General features: G+C 46.1%; 1 protein-coding gene across 2 annotated transcripts in view; it reads right to left on the bottom strand.

Moving 5' to 3' along the window:
- LOC144719346 (clathrin heavy chain 1-like) overlaps window positions 1–20505 on the bottom strand; it is a 47373-nt gene extending 26868 nt beyond the window's left edge. Inside the window, exons 1-9 of one of the 2 annotated variants that reach the window (XM_078595206.1) lie at window positions 20340–20505; window positions 11615–11822; window positions 9236–9504; window positions 7423–7584; window positions 6862–6975; window positions 6072–6245; window positions 4729–4926; window positions 3924–4124; window positions 3068–3220 (exon numbers count right to left, since the gene is read on the bottom strand). In XM_078595206.1, coding sequence (XP_078451332.1) covers window positions 3068–3220; window positions 3924–4124; window positions 4729–4926; window positions 6072–6245; window positions 6862–6975; window positions 7423–7584; window positions 9236–9504; window positions 11615–11822; window positions 20340–20381 — 1521 coding nt within the window. In that variant the 5' untranslated portion in view covers window positions 20382–20505. The remainder of the gene's footprint in view (window positions 1–3067; window positions 3221–3923; window positions 4125–4728; window positions 4927–6071; window positions 6246–6861; window positions 6976–7422; window positions 7585–9235; window positions 9505–11614; window positions 11823–20339) is intronic. The other variant, XM_078595207.1, reaches the window with a different exon arrangement.
- Window positions 20506–22172: the final 1667 nt, after the last annotated feature.

Consider the following 22172-nt stretch of genomic DNA (forward strand, 5'->3'; position numbering starts at 1 on the left):
TTTCATTCTCAGTATGCACCATGGCAAGCTCACAAAAAATTTAGGAAACCGCCGAAAATACTAATACCAGCATTGAAATGAGTATGTGCGCTGCTGCCGGAAAACCCATAAACAGTTAAAACAGTAACTTTGAGTAACAAGTGGACTCTAAGGAATTTGAACCTCAGTAAATTTCAGCGAGCTTACCAAATAGGGGCTTAATTTCAGCCGGGTCTACGATCCAGAAAATGTATCGATACCTGGCACACCACATCAAGTATGCCTCTCGCTGGGGCTGTGGCTACACGTCACGTGCCTACGCCAATCTACCAGCCACCTCAAAAACCTTTGAGACACTAAGCCAGGGGTCCTCAAACTACGGCCCGCGGGCCACATGCGGCCCACCGAGGGCATTTATCCGGCCCATGGTCACTAATTGGGCTGCGCTTGTGAGCACTAATTGGGCTGCGCTGGTGAGCACTAATTGGGCTGCGCTGGTGAGCACTCATTGGGCTGCGCTGGTGAGCACTAATTGGGCTGCGCTGGTGAGCACTCATTGGGCTGCGCTGGTGAGCACTAAATGGGCTGCGCTGGTGAGCACTCATTGGGCTGCGCTTGTGAGCACTAAATGGGCTGCGCTGGTGAGCACTCATTGGGCTGCGCTGGTGAGCACTCATTGGGCTGCGATCTGTGAACAAATCTGCAGGTGTAATTAACTTTTTAATGGCACCCGCACCAGTGTGAGCCTGGGGTAAAAGCGGAGTTCCCCCAATCAGACTGCATTGATGGGCAGTGCAGTCTGTATGTCTCTGTGTGGGCAAAGTTATTGCTGGTACTGTATATTGTTTTTGTAGCGCTGTATATATATTGGTATTTTACTAATAGCAATTTTGACTCCCTAGGACACAATGATGTCAAGAAAGAGAAAAATTTACTCGGAGTGTAGGATATTAAAAAAACAGTGGACTTATGATTACTTTTTCATGCAGTACAAGGAAAGAGCTGTGTGTCTGATATGCCAGAATATAGTGTCTGTGTTCAAAGAATACAATTTACGTCGACACTATGAAACTCAACATAAAGATAAATATGATTGTTTGGTCGGAGAAGTGAGAAAAGATAAAATATTAAAACTGAAAAATACATTAACAACTCAGCAAAATACTTTTGTGAAGCAGAAGCAGCTAAATATTTCATCACTGCGAGCAAGTTTTCAAGTTGCCAAGCTAATAGTGTGCACTGGCAGACCATTCGTTGAGGGAGAATTTGTTAAAGAATGCCTTCTTTCTGTTGCCAAAGAGATGTGTCCAGAGAAGGCCGATTTATTTAGTACAGTGAGTCTTTCAGGACCTACAATTACACGGAGGATTGAAGAAATGGGAGACAATTTCCATCAGCATTTGCAAAACTCCACAAAAAAAACTTTCCTATTTTTCCTTGGCACTCGACGAAAGCAATGATATTCGTGATTCTGCACAACTTCTAATTTTTATTCGTGGGACGAATGACTATTTCAAAGTCACAGAAGAGCTTGCTGCACTGCAAAGCATCAAAGGAACAACTACAGGAGAGGATATCTATGCAAAGGTTTGCCAAACTGTGAATGGTTTGGAGCTGAACTGGGTTAAACTAGCCAGTGTGACAACTGATGGTGCTCCTAGCATGGTGGGGTCTAAGAAAGGAGTAATTGCTCGCATTAACCAAGAGATGGACAAACATAACCATTCTCGTCCAATAGCCGTACACTGCCTCATCCACCAACAAGCGCTGTGTAGTAAATCACTGAAGTGGGACTCTGTTAACTCATTAGAGCTCATGCACTAAACCACAGACAATTTCAGGAATTTCTGTCTGAGCTAAATGTTGACTATGAAGATGTTCTGTACCACACAGACGTCCGTTGGCTGAGTCGAGGGAGAGTTTTGAAACGTTTCTATGAATTACTTCCACAGATTACAGCTTTTCTGTTTTCAAAAAACAAAGAAGTACCAGAGCTCAATGATGCAGAATGGAAATGGCACCTTGCCTTTCTGACAAATGTAACAGAGCTACTCAACAGTTTCAATGTGCAACTTCAAGGAAAGGGGAAGCTCATCTGTGATATGCAATCACATGTCAAAGCATTTGAAGTAAAATTAGGCCTCCTCATCAAACAAGTGAAGGAGGAAAACTTCTGCCATCTCCCCACAACTCAAAATCTGTTAGCGGAAAAACCATTGGTTGCATTCCCAAACAAAACATGTGTGGATTCACTGGAAAAATTGCAAAAGGAGTTCCAATTTAGATTTAAAGAGCTTCATCTCCATGAACAGGACATACAGCTTTTCCGTAACCCATTTTCTATTGACATTGAAAATGTGGATACAATTTACCAAATAGAACTGGCTGAACTGCAGAATTGTGACTCTCTGAAAGACGCATTCAAGTCAAGCAGCCTTCATAATTTCTATGCATTTCTCCCCTCTGAGACATATCCTCATCTCAGGAACCATGCACTCAAAATGGCAACCATCTTTGGCAGCGCTTATGTCTGTGAACAAACTTTTTCCAGAATGAAACATTTGAAATCTCCAACCAGATCTAGACTAACGGATGCACACTTGCATCACTTGTTACGACTAGCAGTGACAAATATGGAACCGGACATTGACCATCTCATTAGCCAAAAGCAGGCCCATAGTTCCCATTGAAATACTGGCAAGTTTGTTGATTTAACTTTACTTGTTCTTCATTTTAAATATTGTATTTGTTCCCGTTTTGTTTCTTCACTTCAAAATAAGATATATGCAGTGTGCATAGGAATTTGTTCAAAGTTTTTTTTAACTATAGTCCGGCCCTCCAACGGTCTGAGGGACAGTGAACTGGCCCCCTGTTTAAAAAGTTTGAGGACCCCTGCACTAAGCCTTGGCTGGGGAAGACCCATTTGTGAATAGGTCTAAACGAACATGTTTCTTAAAAACGCAGGCGTTACCGCAGCGGCAGATGTTGTAAAAAATCTCTCGAAAAGCTAGAATTCACTCGACAGAGGGCGAATGCGTTCCATTATCTCAAGAGGATTGATTACGACAATGGGTGATCGCTTGCTCACCTTCTTGGCGTAGAGGACGATTTTCTGGAACTGCCCGGTCTCGGCAAAGCACTGGATGACCTTGTTGGGCACGTTGGCGCGGAGGTACACGCTGAGCGCCAAGGTGGGGTCGGCTGTGCGCACCAGGTCTCCCAGCTCCTCAGAGCACTCCAGCTGATCACGAACAAAAAAAGGAAAAACCTCCGCTTCAGTGACAGCGAAACACACCTCTCGTTTTGGAAATGGATGACGCTCTGCTTGTGAGGGGGTCATTACAAAGTCTACGGTATGACAAAGAATGTACACTAACCATGAAACTAATTGCACACAGTTTCCTACACATGCAATGCAAATTGTCCAGTGGTAGCCTCAGGACCTTAATATTAAATGGCCTAAAAGACCTGTTTAATTTGTTCCTCAAAACCCTATTTCACAGGACACGCAACTCAAATATTACCAGGAATTTGTTTTCTCTGAAACGACAGAAACGTGGAAGTAACTGGGAGCCATGTCTGGTGAAAAGAGGTTTTCGTAGAATCTAAAATGGATGCGCCGATATTCTCTGGATTTTCAACATTCGAAATTTGTCACTTGCACCCATAAACCTGCCTATGCCAATCGCCTGTAAAATACTACCGACTCAATCTTCCGCTACGAAATGTTCTCAACACATCAATTCAAGTAACAACTTTTTATTCACCTTTATTAAATAGAATGACCTTATTTCCCCCTCCCCCCCCCCCCCCCCCCGAGTACACCGTTCCTTCTACAACATTTTCCCCCTGCCAAGAGTTAATTTGTACGTACATTTAAATTCTTCCCACCGTACGTAGCCAACAGTGCCAATTGCGGACGGCACCCCCACTGCCACACCTACCTTGTCCTCCTTGAGCCACTTCTCGAGGAGCTGCTTGCGACCCTGCTGCAGGACAGGGCGGCACAACTCCAGGGACTCGTACTTATTGAGCTGACCCTGGTCCAGCAGGATGCCAAAGTACTGCAGCAGCGGAGACGTCTGGCCCTGCTGGGCTGGCACCGACTGGAACTTGCGGATTGTGTCAGGCGTGCGCAAGATCCCCTGGGCGAGTTGACGAAGGGGGCGGCAGGCAGGGGGAGGGGTGGTGTTTTGGTTCGGGGAGGGGTTGAGGCAGTGGGGGGGGGAAGCAGTTTGTTATTACTCAGGAAAAAGCGAGATGGAATTTCGTTTATTTGCGCAGGGTTAAATTAGTCGAGGCCTACAAGTTGAAAGGGTGGAAGACGACTTTTTTTTTCTCTGGCTTAAAAGATACGTGGTTAGATTTTATGACCGGTTGCCTCTTCCCCATGAAGCATCTTCATTTATACATTAGCGTACCATCTTCATCTGTCCTGTGCACTGCATTAGTCTCTTCCCTTTAAATAATAAATACCTCTCCCACCCCTCCTATATTCCAAGTCGCCTCTTTGCGCTCCCCCCCCCCCCCGCCTCTGTACAACATGTTGATACGTGGTTGCATTGTATTGTGGAGGTACAAAAAGTTGAAATTGCGGTACGTGCAATACTAACACAAACGCATTAATTCACTGCGAGCTAACCCTTCCATGTTGTATGCCTATGACAATTCACACATAGCGATTTGATTAATTGTTACTTATGCACATCCACGCGAGCGCACACACTCGGGCAGTATGCGGGCACGTACCTTGGGCGCGCTGGCAGCCACCTTGGCGGCCTCGGAGAAGTTGGCCTGCGCAAAGAGCGTGTTGAACTTGCGCGCAAACAGCTCCTCGGCGCCGGCCATGTTGTTGCGCACGGCGAGGCGCAGCGCCAGGTCGGGGTTCTGCAGCACGTTGGTGATGTACGGGATGAGATTCTCCTCCTCCACGCACACCGACAGCACCTGCGAATGGAGACACACGCGCGTGCAGGGAAACAGAATCAGAATCTTTATTTAGAGGAGGAATCCAATGAGCTATAAAGCTCTTCCGACCGTAGATGTCCAACAATGCTAAAAAAAAACAACGGAAAGGTAAGCAAGTCACTAAAAATAAATACGTAAAAAAAAATCAAGTACAAATTGCATAAATACATAAATTCCTGCATTTGCATGTCTTTGTACCTCTATCACACTCATCGCTCTCTTCTCCCTCACGAAATCCCCGTCCCCCCAATACAAATAAATAGCCCCCCCCCGTTTTGCCTGCTCCCCTTCACTTGGACAGTATCCAACTATTTTTGTTTTTAAACATCGCTAAACATAACCCCGACCGTGCTATGTCGGCGTTGTGCTGCGAGGCGAAGAATCGATTCGATGCACGCGCAGAGTAACGTGGTCGTTCATGTTAGGAGAACGGTCTGCGGAAGTAGATGTCGCAGAGCAACCGCCGAAGATTCATTCAATTGGCTTCTGTCCCACGCACGAATATACAGACGTTATTTAATGTTCTTGCTTTGGGGCCTAACCACACAAAGGCCAACGCAAGTAATGATACTTGTGTTGATACATTTGATACGTGTCTGCTGGCGCACCAGTTGCAGCTTTGTTAACTCATTCATTCAGAGAGGTGGGAGGCCTTGCCCAATAGTCGATGAAATCCAAGACAAATCTAGCATAGACATTGGCCCATGGTCATAAGTCAACCACCAATTCTGTTGAGAAGGGTTAAGCCTGGATAGTGGTTGGATGGGCGACCACCACTCATTACAACGTTCTAGGCCATGGTGCTCTGTGGTTGGTAGCAGAGGAGACTGCAGCAATATCCACTGTTGTATTGTATTCCATACTTCCACATCTATGCTCCGCCTTCATCAACGCAGCACGGTAAAACATGGCCAAATAACCCCCACAATTCTAAACGGCAACCTCATCCCGTAGTCGACTGACATGTAGATACACACCTAGGACTGCGTTTCTCCCAGGCTATCCGACATGAGTCTAAAGCTTCGCAGAAGCCAAAAGATAAAAAAAAAAACAGTTTTAAGTAACCGTAAGGCAAGTGCTACCACCCACGGTGCAAACCCTACCCTACAGCTTTGGCCACGCACCTGCCCCTTGCGGTTGACGCCGATGATGCCGCAGGTGGCCTCGTGAGCGGCCGTGACGAAGATGGTCTCGCCACTGATGCGGTTCATGTAGATGCACACACCGCTCTCCAGGTCGTACAGGTGGATGTAGCCGTACTTGGTGATCAGGTAGATCACGCCGTGCTTCTGGCTCACCTGAGCAGCGGTTAATTTACAATGATTATTAAAACACAATACACATCACGCCAACAAAAGTAGTTTCATACTCGGAATAATGATCGACGCCTCGAAAGTCAACTATGATGTCAAGTCGCTAAAACAAGGAGTTTTGTTTGCAGTTTACGGATCATTTTTTACAAGCAGCAGGAGGAGAGGTGGAAAACAAAAGTGTGTTGGCAGCGGTGTGCAACTATGAAATACAATTCACCTAAGCTCATTTGTAACACTGGATTAAAACAGAACATTTTCAAAGATTAATGTTTTAGACAATAGCCCTTCTTCAGAGCAGAAAGAGGGCAAATAGATCGACTTAAGAGTTGCAAATTAATGCATCATTGTGCCTTGTAATTTAATACCTCACAGCTCGTTAATTCCCTGGAAAGTCACTAATAATCAAAGTGCAACTGTTTCAAAATTAACCTCTCATATACTTAACCATTTAAAACGGCTTTCCATCGAGCATTGACCTTGTCGGTGAGAAGTTCTAATCAAATCTAGCTGTTAGTAAATGCTCAATGCATGTGGTAAGAGAGAGAGAGGGCAAGGCGGGGGGGGCAGCGACGGGGCATGACGTGTGCGCTGGGACACGAACCTGCATGGCCACCGGGAAGTCGTTCTGAGCCTCGGGAGGGAAAAACACGTCCACCGCCTTCTTGGTGAACGCCTGGTTCCCCGCAGGTGGCTGCCCAACCTCGATGATGTGCAGCTGCGGGAGACATCGATACAGAAACAACAACTTCAGGTTTTGTGTTCCCAAAAATACCGCAATCAGCAGGCAGTCGACTCGTGAGCCAACCATGAAATGACCGGACGATTCAGAAGAGGCGAGAGGAGGTGGATTGGGGGCACTCATTCAGAGGTGAAAGCTTGACGAAGGAAGTTCTCGAAGGATGTCGGCAAAGCAGCCGAAAAAGAAAGATGCTGCTCTTTGAATACTTCAAGGAAGGGGCGGCCGTACAGTGAAATTAAGAACAAAACTCAAGATTAGGCAGGATGGAGGGCTTTTTGACCCAAGAAGCTGCCATCGGACATCGGAGTAAACAAGAAAAGAGAAGCATTTGCAGAGATGGAAAAGGAAAGATTTTCAGCGCTCGAGTTGAGGCAAACGAGGAAGGCCAATGATGAGAGCGCCGGGGGGTGAGAGGGCAAGCACCTTTCCCCCGGCCTGGCTGCGGACGGCGAACGTGAAGAGGGTGGAGGACTCTGCGTTGCCCTCCATCTTGAACTCGCTGAAGGCAGCAGCGTGCCCTTCGATGGGCTGCGAGACTTTGCGCTCGACCGAGTAGAGCTGCATCGCGCCCACGACACGGTTTTGCTGCACCCGGCAAAACAAAAACACGAGGAAGAAAAATCATACACACGCACAGAATCTGTGTTGCATTCCACCCCCGATTAACATGATTGGCTAGGTAGGGTGTGAAAAAGTTAAAGATACATACTGTAGATGCACCCCACTTCAGACCTACCAGTCGTAGACGGTGAGTTAATGCGTGAACGCTTTCAACGTCAGTTTGATAAGTGTTAATTATTAACAATGCAGTTTTGGTTCATGGGCAAGAACTCATCTTTAATTTTTAAGGCTCCAGCTTTTATCACTCTTCCCCAATTGTACCAATGCAAATTGTGCCATCTGCATCATGTCACGTGACCACCAAATGCAATACTCCACAACGTAAATCTAAGGACGACAGTCTTAGATTGGTCACACACTGGGAGCCAAAGGTGAGAAGTCAATTTATAAATCACTGCTAATTTTTTTTACACAATCTTATCACTGCTGCAACACAAACGTCGAAACTAACATTTGCATATTATATTACCATGCTTCAGGAGGAGAATAAAAAAAGCTGACATAAAAGGCAAGATAAAACAATGAGAGGAAACATACATTGGCTTGACTACTGTGAGCCCAGTGGGGCGCACTAGGCATCAATTATAGAGCTAACGTCTGATGCTAGACTACAGCAGGAGGCCGCTTAGAAGGGAGGATGTGGAGCGGCACAGTGTAGGGATGTAACGTTTGGATGAATCATCACGATGCGGCATCATGACGATTCATCTATTTGTTCACCGAGGTATGTGTAAGAAAGTACACGGATCAGATTAGATGGACAATTCGATGCGTACATTGCGAGCGTGAAGAATATTTTAAACCGCCGAATTGTTATATCGCTTCTACTACTGTGTTGTATGCTTTGACAAGCACACTGGCCTCCACCCCTTTCGCTGCAGTTTCCACAAACGAAACACAATGAACGTACGAAGGGGAAAAACCCGACTTTTGCACAAGGCGTGAGTGATTAAATGCAAGTGTCGTTAGCCTAAGAATCGATTTCTAACAAATTAATCATTGTAATCCGAGTAGGGCAGGCAATGACTCACAGTAGCCACGATTATAAGTGCTAACCGAATGAGCACAAATGAATTCAGGCCACAATTAGCATCACAAAGAGTATTTTGGTTGCCATCATTCGTTTAGAGCAGGGGAGGGGGACCCTAAATGGCCGACCGGTGAAATACGGTCCACGACTTAGATTTCGTACGGCCTACAACGACACGAGGCCTTCCACATCAAAACAGCCTGTGAAGAAATATTTATCAGTAAACGCAAGCATCTTAGCCACACTAAAAAGGGTTAGTAGAAGTGACTGTTTGTGACCAGACAACACTACGAGTCATTTTAGCAACGCTCCGTCACTTCGGTGGCCTTTAGCCGCGCCATAAGCAACAGGAGGCATGAGTTAATGCGTGGTCAGCAAAAGGAGTTTGAACATCCGAGTTCGGCCTTTGTGAAGAAAGGTCATCCCCAAACCCGTGATAGAAACTTTACGTTTCCAAGTCAAGCGGGTACTTTGGCGACTGCCGCGCCGCAAGGAGGCAGCACCTCCAATTATAGCACGGTTGGCTACGTACGGTGTGAAAGAAGTTCAAAATACATACATGCTACGGGGCAAAAAATTACAAACCTGCGCGGAAATCCCAACGAGCAGCAGCCACTTCTGCTTGACGTCGGTGCGGTAGTTGATGATCTGGCAGCCGGCGAGGCTGGGGTGGCGGTCAAAGGCCTTGGCGGGCTGCGAGTCGCCCTCCATGCTCCAGTGGTAGACAGCCGTCTCGGTGACCAGGGCGATGGTGTTGAGGGAGATCCACTTCCAGAAAAGGACGTCGTCCGTCATGTTGTGCGCCTTCATCTTGCTCTTCATCTCGATGTTGAAAATCTGCAAAGTCTTGCCGGCTGTCGTCGACGGGGGGAGGGAAGCGGGGCGGAAGAGAAACCGGTTGAAGAGAGCGGGACAGCAGCGCTGGTGGTCGCGACGCAACGCTTGCGATGAAGCGACGCCGCGCGATGAAAGCGATGCCCACGTGAATGGAGCCCGTGAAATATTTTTAGATTTTACTTTTGACCCCGCTCACACTAAAGCAACACGGCTTTCAGTGAATGAACTAAGTAATGCATCAGATTATGACGATGTCAGAATATCTTTACGCATTTCCAAAAATTCAACAAAATTCACGTTTCGGTCGGAACTTAGAATGTTACGCTACACATTATATTTCATGAAGCCATCCAACACATTTAATATAGAATTAAAGATAAGCAAAAGTGAAAAGCCTTATCTTTATTCCTATGAAAAACAGCTACAATGACTGTGAAGCTGCGCGCAAAAAACAAAACTTGACAAGGGGGGTACACCGTACAACACACATGCTCACAACGGGCCTCTAGCCATGCTTTAAAAGTGGGCTCTCAAGACGAATAATAACGAATTACATCGTTAATCATTATCATATTCTGTTTTTTATCAATACTATAACCCACGTGTGAAAGCAAGGCCGGCTAGGACACACAGCACCGAAGAATATGTTTTAATAAAGGACTCACCCTCTGATACAATTAAACAAAAAGAGAGCAAGAAAGAAAGTGTACAGTCAGTGACACACAGGAGGCAGCGGCAAAAAACTTAAAACGTCACACCAGCACCTTTGGCTGCGGTCAGAATATACGCAGAGCCAACAGCAAAAACTGGCCAAGAGCCAACATCAATTAAAATCACGTTGCTGTGTATTTGGGTAAAATTGCGGAAGGGAGGAAAAAAAAGACACCACAGTGCTCTATTTACCTGCTCCGAGACTTTGTTCCTGCTCAAAAAAGGAACTTTTTGAACGGGGGGTTAGTTAGTTAGTTAGAGACCCTGCCAAGTTCTACTGGCCCTGGGTATACGGCACAAGAGATGCAATGCACATGGAGAGCAAGCATGCACAGACAGGCTGCTAACTTTCTCAGTTTATTCCTACCAGGCTGTCATGTTATATATAGGAGAGAGAGAGACAATTATGAACATCACAAAACAAAGAAAGCAAGTTTTGGGAGGCCAATTTTTCCAGGCACATTGACAACTGTTTACAGCATAACAGCAGCGGATCAAGGAGACTGCTGCATCGTTTATAAGATAAACCTAGCGCTGACATTTTGGCTTCACGCCAAACAAGTTCCAAAGCAAAAAAGTGCACAACAATGGCTGTACATGCCGAGGGAGGAACGTTGATGCAGATCGCAATCTGGTGGAAGCAGGAAGGTTAACAAAGCCATAAATACAGCTCATTGGAAAAAATGTGCTACCTGTACAGCAAACAGAGGTTTGTCAGTGGGGCTTACCTTTCAAGGGCCATGCAATGCATATGCGGGCAACTTGGCAATGCACCCTTTGCTTGTCATGCCCTCCGAGGCAGCTTGCGCTCCCACTACAACTATGCAATGAGACCCAACTCATTTTTTAAAGGAGCGTAGCGTACGAAGGTGCAGTGCAACATCTCTCCTGTCTAAGTTTGCCTGCACCTGAGCGTACTCGGCAGTGCAGCGGACGATGGCGACACGCACACGGGGCCCCAAGACGACACAAATGCACACAAGAGAGCATCGCAGCACACAAAGCGGCCACGCTCGCATACACAAGCAACAGCATGCACACAGCAGAGAGAACGCGTGCAGGCACACTCATGGTGTGGGAGGGAGGTGGTGAGGGGATGAGCACGCATGAGCAGTAGCGGTGGCAGCAGCAGCATAAACTTGCGGAACCATCGACTGCACACTCACTTAACAGAACGCTCGGTTTTAGAAGCGAGAGGCAAGGCAAAGCAGCGACAGCAACCAAACAAAAACTGTTGTGGTTTATCTGAACTAAAAAAACTACTCCACTAATTAACAAACTGGGTGTTCGCAAAACAAGACTAGTCAACTGCTCCTACATTTCCCGGCTTCAAATAAAACACGGGGGATGGGGGGGGGGGGTCTGCATAACGACCGGCTGGGCGAGCGCACGCGGGAACGGACACGGGGCGCCCACCTTTGAGCGCGATGACCTTGCTGGCGGGGTTCATAATGGCCGAGTCGGCGGAGATGGGCCTTCGGATGGGGTTGGCGGTGTCGTTCATGTCGATGATGACCACCTGCGCCTGCTCCGCCACCTTCTCGCGCACGCAGATGAACTTGTCGGACTCCATCGTGAGGGTGCTGAACCCGATGTTCGCCGGGTTGATGCCCACATTTTGGAGCTGTCGGCACACGCACACACAGGCAGACAGACAGGCAGGCCTTCTATTAAAACAAACGTAACGACCGTTTTCTGCTCAAGACGCAATCTAAAAAATAAACAAATTAACCTCATGGCGGGACCCCGGGGTCCCGAATAAACACAAGTCTAAAGTGTAATTAATTACTTTACTTTTGGCAACTCCGTCCACCGCGTACATAAAAGCCGTGACCCACCAGAAATCAATCCTCTCGTTCTACAACAAGCACCCGTCGTTGCCAAAATTGCTGTAGTCATTAACAAAACTTTGATTAGCGCATCGTGTAGAGCTCGTCGAGAGGAATAGATTGCTGTATCGTTCGCCTTCAGACATAATATTACGTCACAACGCAGTTTATGCGAATGCTGGGTGGGCTTATGGGACCCCAGGGTCCCACCATAAGGTTCAAATGGATACATCTGCATCCAGGCTGTGTGCTGTCTGTCCAACAATAATTTAAAGAAAAAACGTGTAAAGTTTTAGTATCGCCAATGCAGATATCTTAAAGAGCACAGGCAGTTATGAGCGCACACCTGACCATGATTTTAAAGGCTCCATTTTCATGAAATAAACTTCAAACCTCTTATCGGACAGCCTGGGAGACAGCTTAGGTACTTGTCAACAATGGTTCACTGGTTTTGCATTAGAACCCAACCATCATCATGTCACCCACATAACACCTTTAACCTATATGCTCCACAACAATGCACATCGTAGCATTGCGTTGGTTTTCTGTGCCAAGATGGTAATGTGGTTGAGGTGTCTTTTGGCTGGTGGGGGGGGGTCCCGGTTAAATTAACAGATAAACCTGCAACTTCCACTTATAAAACCTGAGATTGTATTGGGTATTACTCCATACATTCTAAATGAAATTCCTTTTCATCTACAGAACCTCACCCTCCGATAAAGGTCACATGGCCTTCATTTCCAATTTATATTCGCTGCAAATGTTGCATTCTTAAGGATGATGGGCACAGTCTGAATGAGAGGTTCATTAAACCGAATAATGTTTGGCAACGGGTATCGTGCAGCACCATTAATAATTTACCGGGGTGGTGTGGGTGTGCAGACACACGAGCCATCTGCACCCACTGTATAATCCCTCGCAGCCAACCGAGTCCCCCGCAGGAGGGCAGCCGGTAATGAGGCTCTCGTTTGAGCTCGGCTGCTTATCCAAAGCAAAGTCGGGCCCACTGTACGGAGGAACAAACTATACATGTTTGCCAGGGACGGAGGAGATTGCGACAGTAAGCAGCAGTGTGCCACCACCACCTCCTTTTGCTGCATTCCAAGTTTATGGAGGTACGCGAAGAAAAAAACGGGTAACGATGTGACGTTTCAGCTTTCTAAACCAAGCGACGTTAAGCAAAACTGCCGACGGTGGCTTACTGGGGCCCCCATGTATTATTGATGGCAAGAGTATTCATTTAGGCGAAGGGACGCAGGAGAAGGAGCAGGAAAGGGGCGACGGACGAGGCTTAGCACGATGTTATTTGTTCCGAAACCCAGAGGGTAAAAAAATGCCCCGGTGCTGAAAGGGCAGCACGCTCACATGACACACTTAAGTCGGCCCCTGGCTGCCGCATGGCAGTGCCGGCGCCGTGCCACCTCAGCACCTCAAGTACTTTCCTCTCCATGGCACCGGAGAGGGCTTTATCGCTCGGCCAACGAAAACATCAGCAGAAAGCCAGCTTGTAGAATGAGAATGTTGGGTTTTTTTTACATTTCGGAAGCGCAACAAATAAAAAAGGCACGCAGGGCAGGTTTTCAATTCTGCTGAAGAGAGAAAATGTCAGACGCTAGCTTCCTGCCTCATTTCCAGCTTTCGAAAAATTACTGCCACCGAGAAAAAAAGACATCAACCATGCACTGCTGTGGATTTCTGCCAGCCAGCTATCTGTTATGTACACTTACATGAAACACGAGTCACCGACTGGAGAATCGCCGTGTACTATTTAGAAAGCACAATGTGGATTTTTGTTCACTGGAATTAACAGGTCTCAAAAGTGAGGCCTTCGTGCAGTGCGATGCGGTCCAATTAAGGGGACGCAGCGGTGAAAACGGACGCGAACACAATCCGTTTCACATTGTGTTCAATTCACGACACTGGCATCCAATTGAGGCCACTGCCTGTCAATTACACAAGATAGCTTGGAACAAAAACTCTGGGTCATCCATGCCCAACAACTACAGGAATGTTACGTGTCTTTGTTACTTTATTTCTCCCATTTAAAAAAATCATTAAATGTATGCAGAAAAAATGAATCGATCCAACTTGATCCAGGCGATTAAGCTTGGTTAGGTCTAACATTTAAGAGGAAATTTAGGTAATTTACTTCATACATGGTCACATTTATAATTTGATAGATCTCCAACATTAAACCACAGTAAGTAAATCCCAACTGGTAAGCGGTAACCAATGTACCTTGAATTTAGCATCACACATTTCACTCAGATGCAACACTGCACATTAAAGTCAGGTCAGATCACCGGTGGCTTAAACAAATGCCTCCACTGCATCCACGTTTCTTAATAAAATGGTGGTATTTGCAAATTATATAAGCACTCAAACCCACTCCCTACCCTGGCCAGAACATTCCGCCATCATTAATCGTCAACGTCTTGTTTGCGTTTGCGCTCGGCGTGTGCACAAACACACACACATCCCAGCATCAAGCATCACCAAGGTCACTTCGTGTTCTCTTTACCCAGAGCCTTGCGGCTACAGGGGAGAGAGAGAGAGAGTGGAGCAGATAGAATGGGCGGAGGGAAAGCGGCGAGCTCCGCAGAGCGGCAGGAATGCAACGCACCGAAGACGACGATAAATGGTGAACGGCAAAGCTACCCGATTCCCCTCCCTGCGTGGGTGCTGGCTGTTAATTTCCCAGACACGTGATCTGTGTCGCCATGACTTATCCAGCCTTAAAAGGATATACCAACCAGCGGTTTGACAATCACCCATATGCTAAACCAAGAGTAAATCGATAACACACAACAATCTTAATTGACAAATGACGTGGCTATTTAAGGGATATTTATATTGCACCAGCAGACATTTAAAAATGCTGGAGGGCAGTGCCACTCCTTTGCGAAATCCACGTCACAAGCGGACATGTCATCACAGCCCTACCCACCCCTCAGCTACAGCTGCACAAAAATTACCCCATCCGAGATGAGGCGTGCTTGGCTGTTTTACACGTTAAATTATGAAAATCCAGAAATACACACACACCGATGGCTTCAATTAAAATGTGTCAGTGTAAGATCAGTGTTTCCCCACAAGCCACCTAGACTCACAGTGAAACAACCCAATTAATATCCCGAATTATAATATTTCATCCGCTAGGCATGCAGAGAGGAGAAAATAAATCATGATTCAAAGATTAATGCAAAAAAGATTGAGTTGTTCAGCTGTGCTTGCCAAAATCCCCAAGCCAAAAAAAAACATTCAAAGAAAAAATAACCACATAACGTCATAAACAAACGTTTAAAAAAATGCGTAAAGAGGGAAGGAAATAAAAAAAGAATAAAAGACGAATCCGCCCAGCTCTTGCGTCACGCAAGCACGGTCAGGCACAAAGATGACAGCACGTAATATCCCAACGCGTTCTTGATTAAGGTCATCGGTAAAGGCTGCACTCTATGGAGACTCTTTCCTCGACTGATTAATGGCGGACACCGTCCACTCGTGAAAATCCACCCTCCGGTCGGGCTCAACCACTCGCTGGTAATCTCAGGACATCCCAGCACGATCTGCATCACCAAATGTTACTGGTTGCAGAGCCAGAGGCTGCTGCTGGTTATGAAGCCTTGCTTGCACTGCATAGCAAGCACCCCCAGGGGACCCAGCACACTGCCCAGGCCTTTCCTCCCAACACCACCTACGCCCCATCTGCCTCATTTCAATTTTAATCGGAGAACAATCGGAGAACTGGCACGGGTCCGAATTGCTAGAACAAACAAATTGGAAAGCAGGGGAGGCATGCAGGAGAACATTTTTTTAAATGTATAATCTATCACTTGTTTTGGTCACTGCCAAAATTGTACATAACCTTCAGAGAACACACACGTAAAACATCTCAACAGGCAATTAAGAGTGCCCATGGAAGAAAAGGTTGCCCCGATCACAGAAACCGTGGACGACTATTTATAGTCATTGCACTGGCACGTCACGATATACCCAATCAATAAATCAGTGAAACCTCTAAAATGGCGAATCAAGAAATGTTTCGTTAAAAGGCAGCGATTTTCTTTATGTTTGTGTGCACATAGTTACATTGTCACCATTCTTAAGCCATTGTATCCACAAATAAAATAACGTTTGTTTGATTTCTAACATCTAAAACTTGTAATTCTATTCCTTTCTATGTTGTAATGGTAAAAACTCTCATACTATGTTATTATATAATCTCCCTTAAATAACGCTGGCTCTTACCTGGTTATGAAGGTCACCAATGTACCCATTATTAAAATAAATGATTATTACGTAACCAAGGTCTACATTAAGCAGCAGATAGAGAATGGCCAACGTGTTCCATCATTTACAGGACTAATGTTTCAATGAGCAACTTGTTCCCAGGGGTCTCCTCCCCAGTGTCATGCATCAAGTCAAAGGTTAACAACCGTGGCGTGGATGACAGGCGTTATTAAAGAGCGTGCGGGGCGTACTGACCAGTAACCACAACTGCCCCTGCCACACAGTTTGTACAAAAGACAAAGATCCCCAGTATCGACTTAACAGACTGTTGGGGCAAGTGCCTTTAGCGAGCAGCACCTATTAAGGCCAGCACAGCATGGGGGGGTGGGTGGGCAGCACACGCCCGGCTGCCATTGTCCCCCCCCCCACTGGCGATGTTTTTACACACCACACCAGGTACGAATTTGAGACTGAGTCGACCTAGCAGAGGCCCCAGGACGGATTCAGATAATCGTCACTTGTGTTGGTGGCCGTGAGCGGGAATCCGACTCGGGTCGCCGGGTTCATGGCGTAGTGTGCTAACCACTACACTACCGCTCCCCACTGCACAGACACACACAGACACATGCACACGGGAGTATGAGGGGAGCTACGGCCTGCCGATGCACTTGGTAAACCATCACCAAGTCAGATGACGCACCTGGATTATTGAATAACATTTTATTATGGCTGTCCTTGTTCTTTAATCTCTGGGTTTTATAGGAAACAGTGAGCCTTCGACCTGAAATCACCATACGTGCGTGCTCCAACTAACCCAGACAAAATACGAGTAGATTTTTTTCGTGTGTGCACATATGCGAGTGAAACGTTAAAATGTTTTTCATTGGGTTGATTTACACTCTGCCACCACACCAAATATACGGTAGTCTTTCCACACAAATTCATTCCGAATATAGTTTTTCAACAAAACGTGCAATACCTGTTTTTTTTAATTGACTTGAACTAACCCCCCCCTCCACCTTTACCATGAGCACCGAGGAAACTAAGAAACATTAACGCCGTCAGCGTTAAGCAGATTACTGTGTCACGTCTGTCAAGCCAGGGCTACAGCCTGGGTGCACTCTGGGCACGTGGATTATTCAACAGCGTGTACCTTGACCGGTCAAACTACGAGGGCTGCACACGTGCCCTGGGACAGAACAAGCCACGCAAGCCACTCTACTGGTAAATCCGGCCGACTAATGACTTTCTACCCAGCGTGCAGTGGTAGGTGTGGGACTGCGGCACAAAACCTGTAAATTCCACAGGAGCAACCATAACCATCAAAGAATACTGGATAGGCGTTATTATAGTCATAACATTTTTTTTTTTACAGATTAGAGTCAGTTTCAAAAGCTAAAGGTATTTGGGTCTATTGGCCCATAGGCTCTCAATCAATGTTCTGCACAATATGTCCACGCGCTGGTGTAAAACAAATATTGTACGTAATGTAGTTCGGCAGTTTATATATCAATGGCTGTCAAAGTCATCACACAAAGTTGCAGAAACGTACCCCCCAGTACTGTTGCGCTTTGAAACCTTATCTCCATGCACCAACTACTGTGATCATAAAATATTAATAACAATTCATGCTACTGTCCTGAAAATGAGTGCAATCGAGTGAATGTTTTCCTAATCTCTTCCAAATCTCCCCCAACGACACACACAGAATACCGTGTATTGCATACATGACTCATACAGGCCCTGACCAAAGGTACTCACTTTAGCAGTCCTCAAGGGATGATAAGATGTTGACCACATTCAATACAAACAAACGAGTATAATACGTGTGCATATCAGTATGAACAGGATAATATAGCATTGAAAGTGTACAATATAACACATACAGTATACACGCACACAAGCCGTCGTAGCCCGAGTATATCACGACCTCCCATCAAACAGACACAAGCTGACTCACCATGTCAAATAGGGTTAAGTTACCATATTATACAGCCTCGAATGTACACAATATACACTGCCAATTAGGGCAGTTTATGAATGGGCACCTGTTCCATTCATTTATATAGTCTTAAATTGTTGTATTTAGGTCAGGTCTCCCGACAGTTTCAATGGGGGCCATCGCGGCTTAAGGGCAATATTAAATGATGACACCCGACGCGCCCTGCAGGTGCGTTGGGGGTGAGTTGGAGGAGCCTTGCCCAGCTGAGAATGAATGCGTCTTGTAGATGAGAAGACATAAATTCTCACCAACCACAACTCATCTGGAAAACTAGTACACAAAACACAGCATCTGAAACACACACACTCACAACAACCATAACACAATCACCTGAGGTACACGAATAACCACAATACACACAATCGCAGACTAACCTGATGAAATGGAAATTGTCTCCCGGAAAAAAACCACAGCAAAACGAACAATTATTGAACCTGAGACGTACGGGTGCCATGGTGGCGAGATGTTAACTACTTCGCCTGGTATACAGGGGGTCGTGGGTTTGACCTAGACCCTGACACCTGCTGTATATGTGGAGTATGCATGTCTCTCTCCCGGTGGTCGCGTAGATTTTTCTCCGGGTTTCTTTCGGGTGTCCCCTCCACGTTTAGAAACACGCGTATTTGGCCGCAATACATATCCAAATGATAAGCCACTTCGTTGAGCCATCTCATTCGTGGCCAGGTCACTTCCGAATAAGAGATACGTAGCTCGGTGGGCCTTACCTGCTAACAAATAAAAATTGTTCTTTTTCGTCTTGATTTGAAGCTTTCGTGACTGCAGGAATCCATACTCTTTGGTTCTTTCGGTAAAGTCACGTCGGTAGTATACACACATCTACAAGACACACACCCTTAGATGTGGCAAGGTGACAAGCACCTGCCCTTACACATCCACCAAACGTGGTAATACAGTGCAAAGACGACGTAAAGGAGTCGGGGGAACGTTGCCCACAGTGCTGCATTGCGATGTTTGGGCCCCATTTCTCCTACGGAGTGTTGGAAGGAAATGGCAAACGCACCGTCGAAAGCGCCAGCCAGTTGGTGGAAATTCCAGTCATGGCAAGGGCGAGGCAAACCCGCACATTACAGAGCTCTGCTTACCTGTCCGTAAAGTGGTAACTCAGATCCAGAAGAAGAGAGAGAGAGAGGATGGTCAAATTACTAAACAGGATAAGGTACTGACGCTTAAGCGAATAAAATTCTAAATGAAAGAAAAATAATTCAATGACAGACTCGTATGGGCAATGACAAGCCCGCGAATTCTTTCACAAGACACCGGCTGGCGTACGAGTTAAGACACTATAAGGCGTTGGCACCTTAGAAGGATCAGCATTAGGCAAGAATCAAAGATTAAAATTTTGTATTAATAATTTCCCCGTCAAAGTCTGAATGAGCTGGGCCCCGGGGCCTTCATTTCCTGTTCGGAGCCATCACATCAAATCTCCCAAACCTCGCCTCGCACTCACCTCACCACCAGCCACAACGAAACATTAAACGTGGCAACACTGCGACATTAGTTGAGTTGTCATAAAGAAACATCATGGACTTAATGTTCTATTGAGGAGAAATAAAAGGGGTTTGTATGAACTCCACTCATCTCTCGCAAGCCTCTCGCCTTCAAGCGAACACAGCGCTCGCATGTACGTGGCGTCGAGCAGCACAACATTAAAACAGAATCACACACACACACAGCATCGTCGTTACAAACATAAATCAGTTATTCATCGTTACAATCGTTAATTAAAACATTTTATTTCAAGAGATCGAGGGCCGGACCCCGCCCGCCCTGGCAAGGCCGCCCCGGACAAACCTTTCAACAACCCGGACGCCAAACACTTCAAACAACGTAGCAACACCACCATCACCACCACCAACCAACCACTATTATAACCGCAATAACCATCGCAAACAGATAACATCGCAACAACGATGCCTCAAACCAGCGTCGAGGCGTTCGCCAATATAGTCCTGACCGCGCCCGGCAGCAAGCGCCATTACCTTGCCCGTCACTCACTCTCAACCACGTCTTCATTACAATCACCACCACCACCGTCACTCATCAGCAAGCACGGGCTCACCTGGATGTGCTCCTGGAAGCGTATGGGCAGGATCTGCGCCATGGCGAGAAGAGGAGGAGAAGGCGGCGGCGATGGAGGAGGAAAGATCGGGATGAGACGAGGCCCGGGGTCGCGGCTCTGCGGCTCCGCGTCCCGGAGATGGCGACCGCGTCAAGTAGTCCCTGCGCAAAACCCCCCACCCCACCCCCCTCCTCCACAGCCCTCCCACCTCCACGCGGAGCGATCCACGCGGAGCGATTCCTCGGTAAAGAATTCGCAATTCGATGCGCCGAATCGACTCTAGAAGTTTTGGTCATAGTAAACTATGCTGTGGATTTCACACCTGATGATGATTGTTTGTGTTGCAGTCGAAACGTCGTGAGAATTTTTATTGTTTTAGATTTTTATTATTTTATTTTCTCCCTTCTACGTGATTTTACCGAAAGAACCAATAATATGAATCCCTGCAGTCACGAAAGCTTTAAATCAAAACTTAATAATGTTAAACTCTTTATAAAAACTTATTTTTTTTCTTTATTTGACCAGGTGAGGCTCACTGAGATATGTAGCTCTTTTTCAGAAGTCGTCGGATCACAAATAATACAGGACTGGCAGTCCCCGGACTTACGAACCTCGCTCGTTCGTAAATTGAACGGTTCGTAAGTCGGGACACAATAATGGTACCGTATTTAAATGCACAATACGGTCAGTGTTATAATAATGTGTTACGGTTAAAAAAACAAGGAACGCATAGTTAAACTCATAAATTAGAAGGGATGTTGTACATTTGCCGAACCAAATAGTTTCCCGTTCGGTTCGCAATTGCGAATTCACGTTTGCAAGTTGGATTGGTTAAAAATAAATATCTTGTGGAAAGTCGTTCGTAAATGCGGATGTTCGTAAGTTGGGCGTTTGTAAGAATTTGAACTCCTCCACGAGAATGAATCTGATGAGCTATAAATAATTTTTTTTATACATGTCCCTGCAGTCACGAAAGCTTTAAATCGAAATTTAAAGTCCAATATTTGGTTTAGGGATCAGCAAGATTTTGACAGATCCACATATTTATAGCCAGATCCGTACATTTATACAGAGGCCCGTAGACTCACAGAGACCCACACCTACGATACCAACATATACGACTGTCCAGGATATTCATAGAAACCCATAGACTTACATAGAGACCCACACATATAGGAACCTACAGACTGACCAAAATATATATTATACACAACACGATTAATAGAGTAGTTGGACATATGAAGGATACGTCATGACAATTAGTTTATCTTTATGCGTTTGATTTTCGGCAATGTATTTAAGAAACGTATTGAGTGCATCCTCAATTATCCGCAACATGATTTTGTGTTGTGCACGATCAATTTTTTTGCACTGAATTCGGGGCCCCACACCTCGAAGAGTGTCCGTTGCCAATAAACATTTTATGTAATTTTGGCACTGGGTTCAAGCAAGCCTTGCCCAACTGATGATTACACTGAACATCGAAACCGGCTCCAAAAGGGTTGCTTCGTGCTCACTCCATGCTGCCTAAACGATGCCCTCCCACAAGGTCGTGTTTGTCGTAGGCTTGTGCAAAGAAGGGTCGTTTCATTCGTCATGCGCAGACGTGGATGTTGTGCAGGAAGACGCCTGCCCGCCGATTTATTTCGCTTAAGCTTGCAAAATTAGTGGTGGCATCGATTCTTGAATCGAATCGAGTTGAATTGAGTCGTCACAGCTCATCGATTCACGGAAGGGCGAATCGTTACAGCTCGATGCCCCGGCCGGCGTTATTTAAATATTTATCTACTACATCCCAAAAATCACAAACTTTTTATTTATTTTCTTCTTTCG

The sequence above is a fragment of the Lampetra planeri genome, chromosome 6 (genome assembly GCF_965212315.1).
Source record: "Lampetra planeri chromosome 6, kcLamPlan1.2.h2, whole genome shotgun sequence".
Lineage (NCBI taxonomy): Eukaryota > Metazoa > Chordata > Hyperoartia > Petromyzontiformes > Petromyzontidae > Lampetra > Lampetra planeri.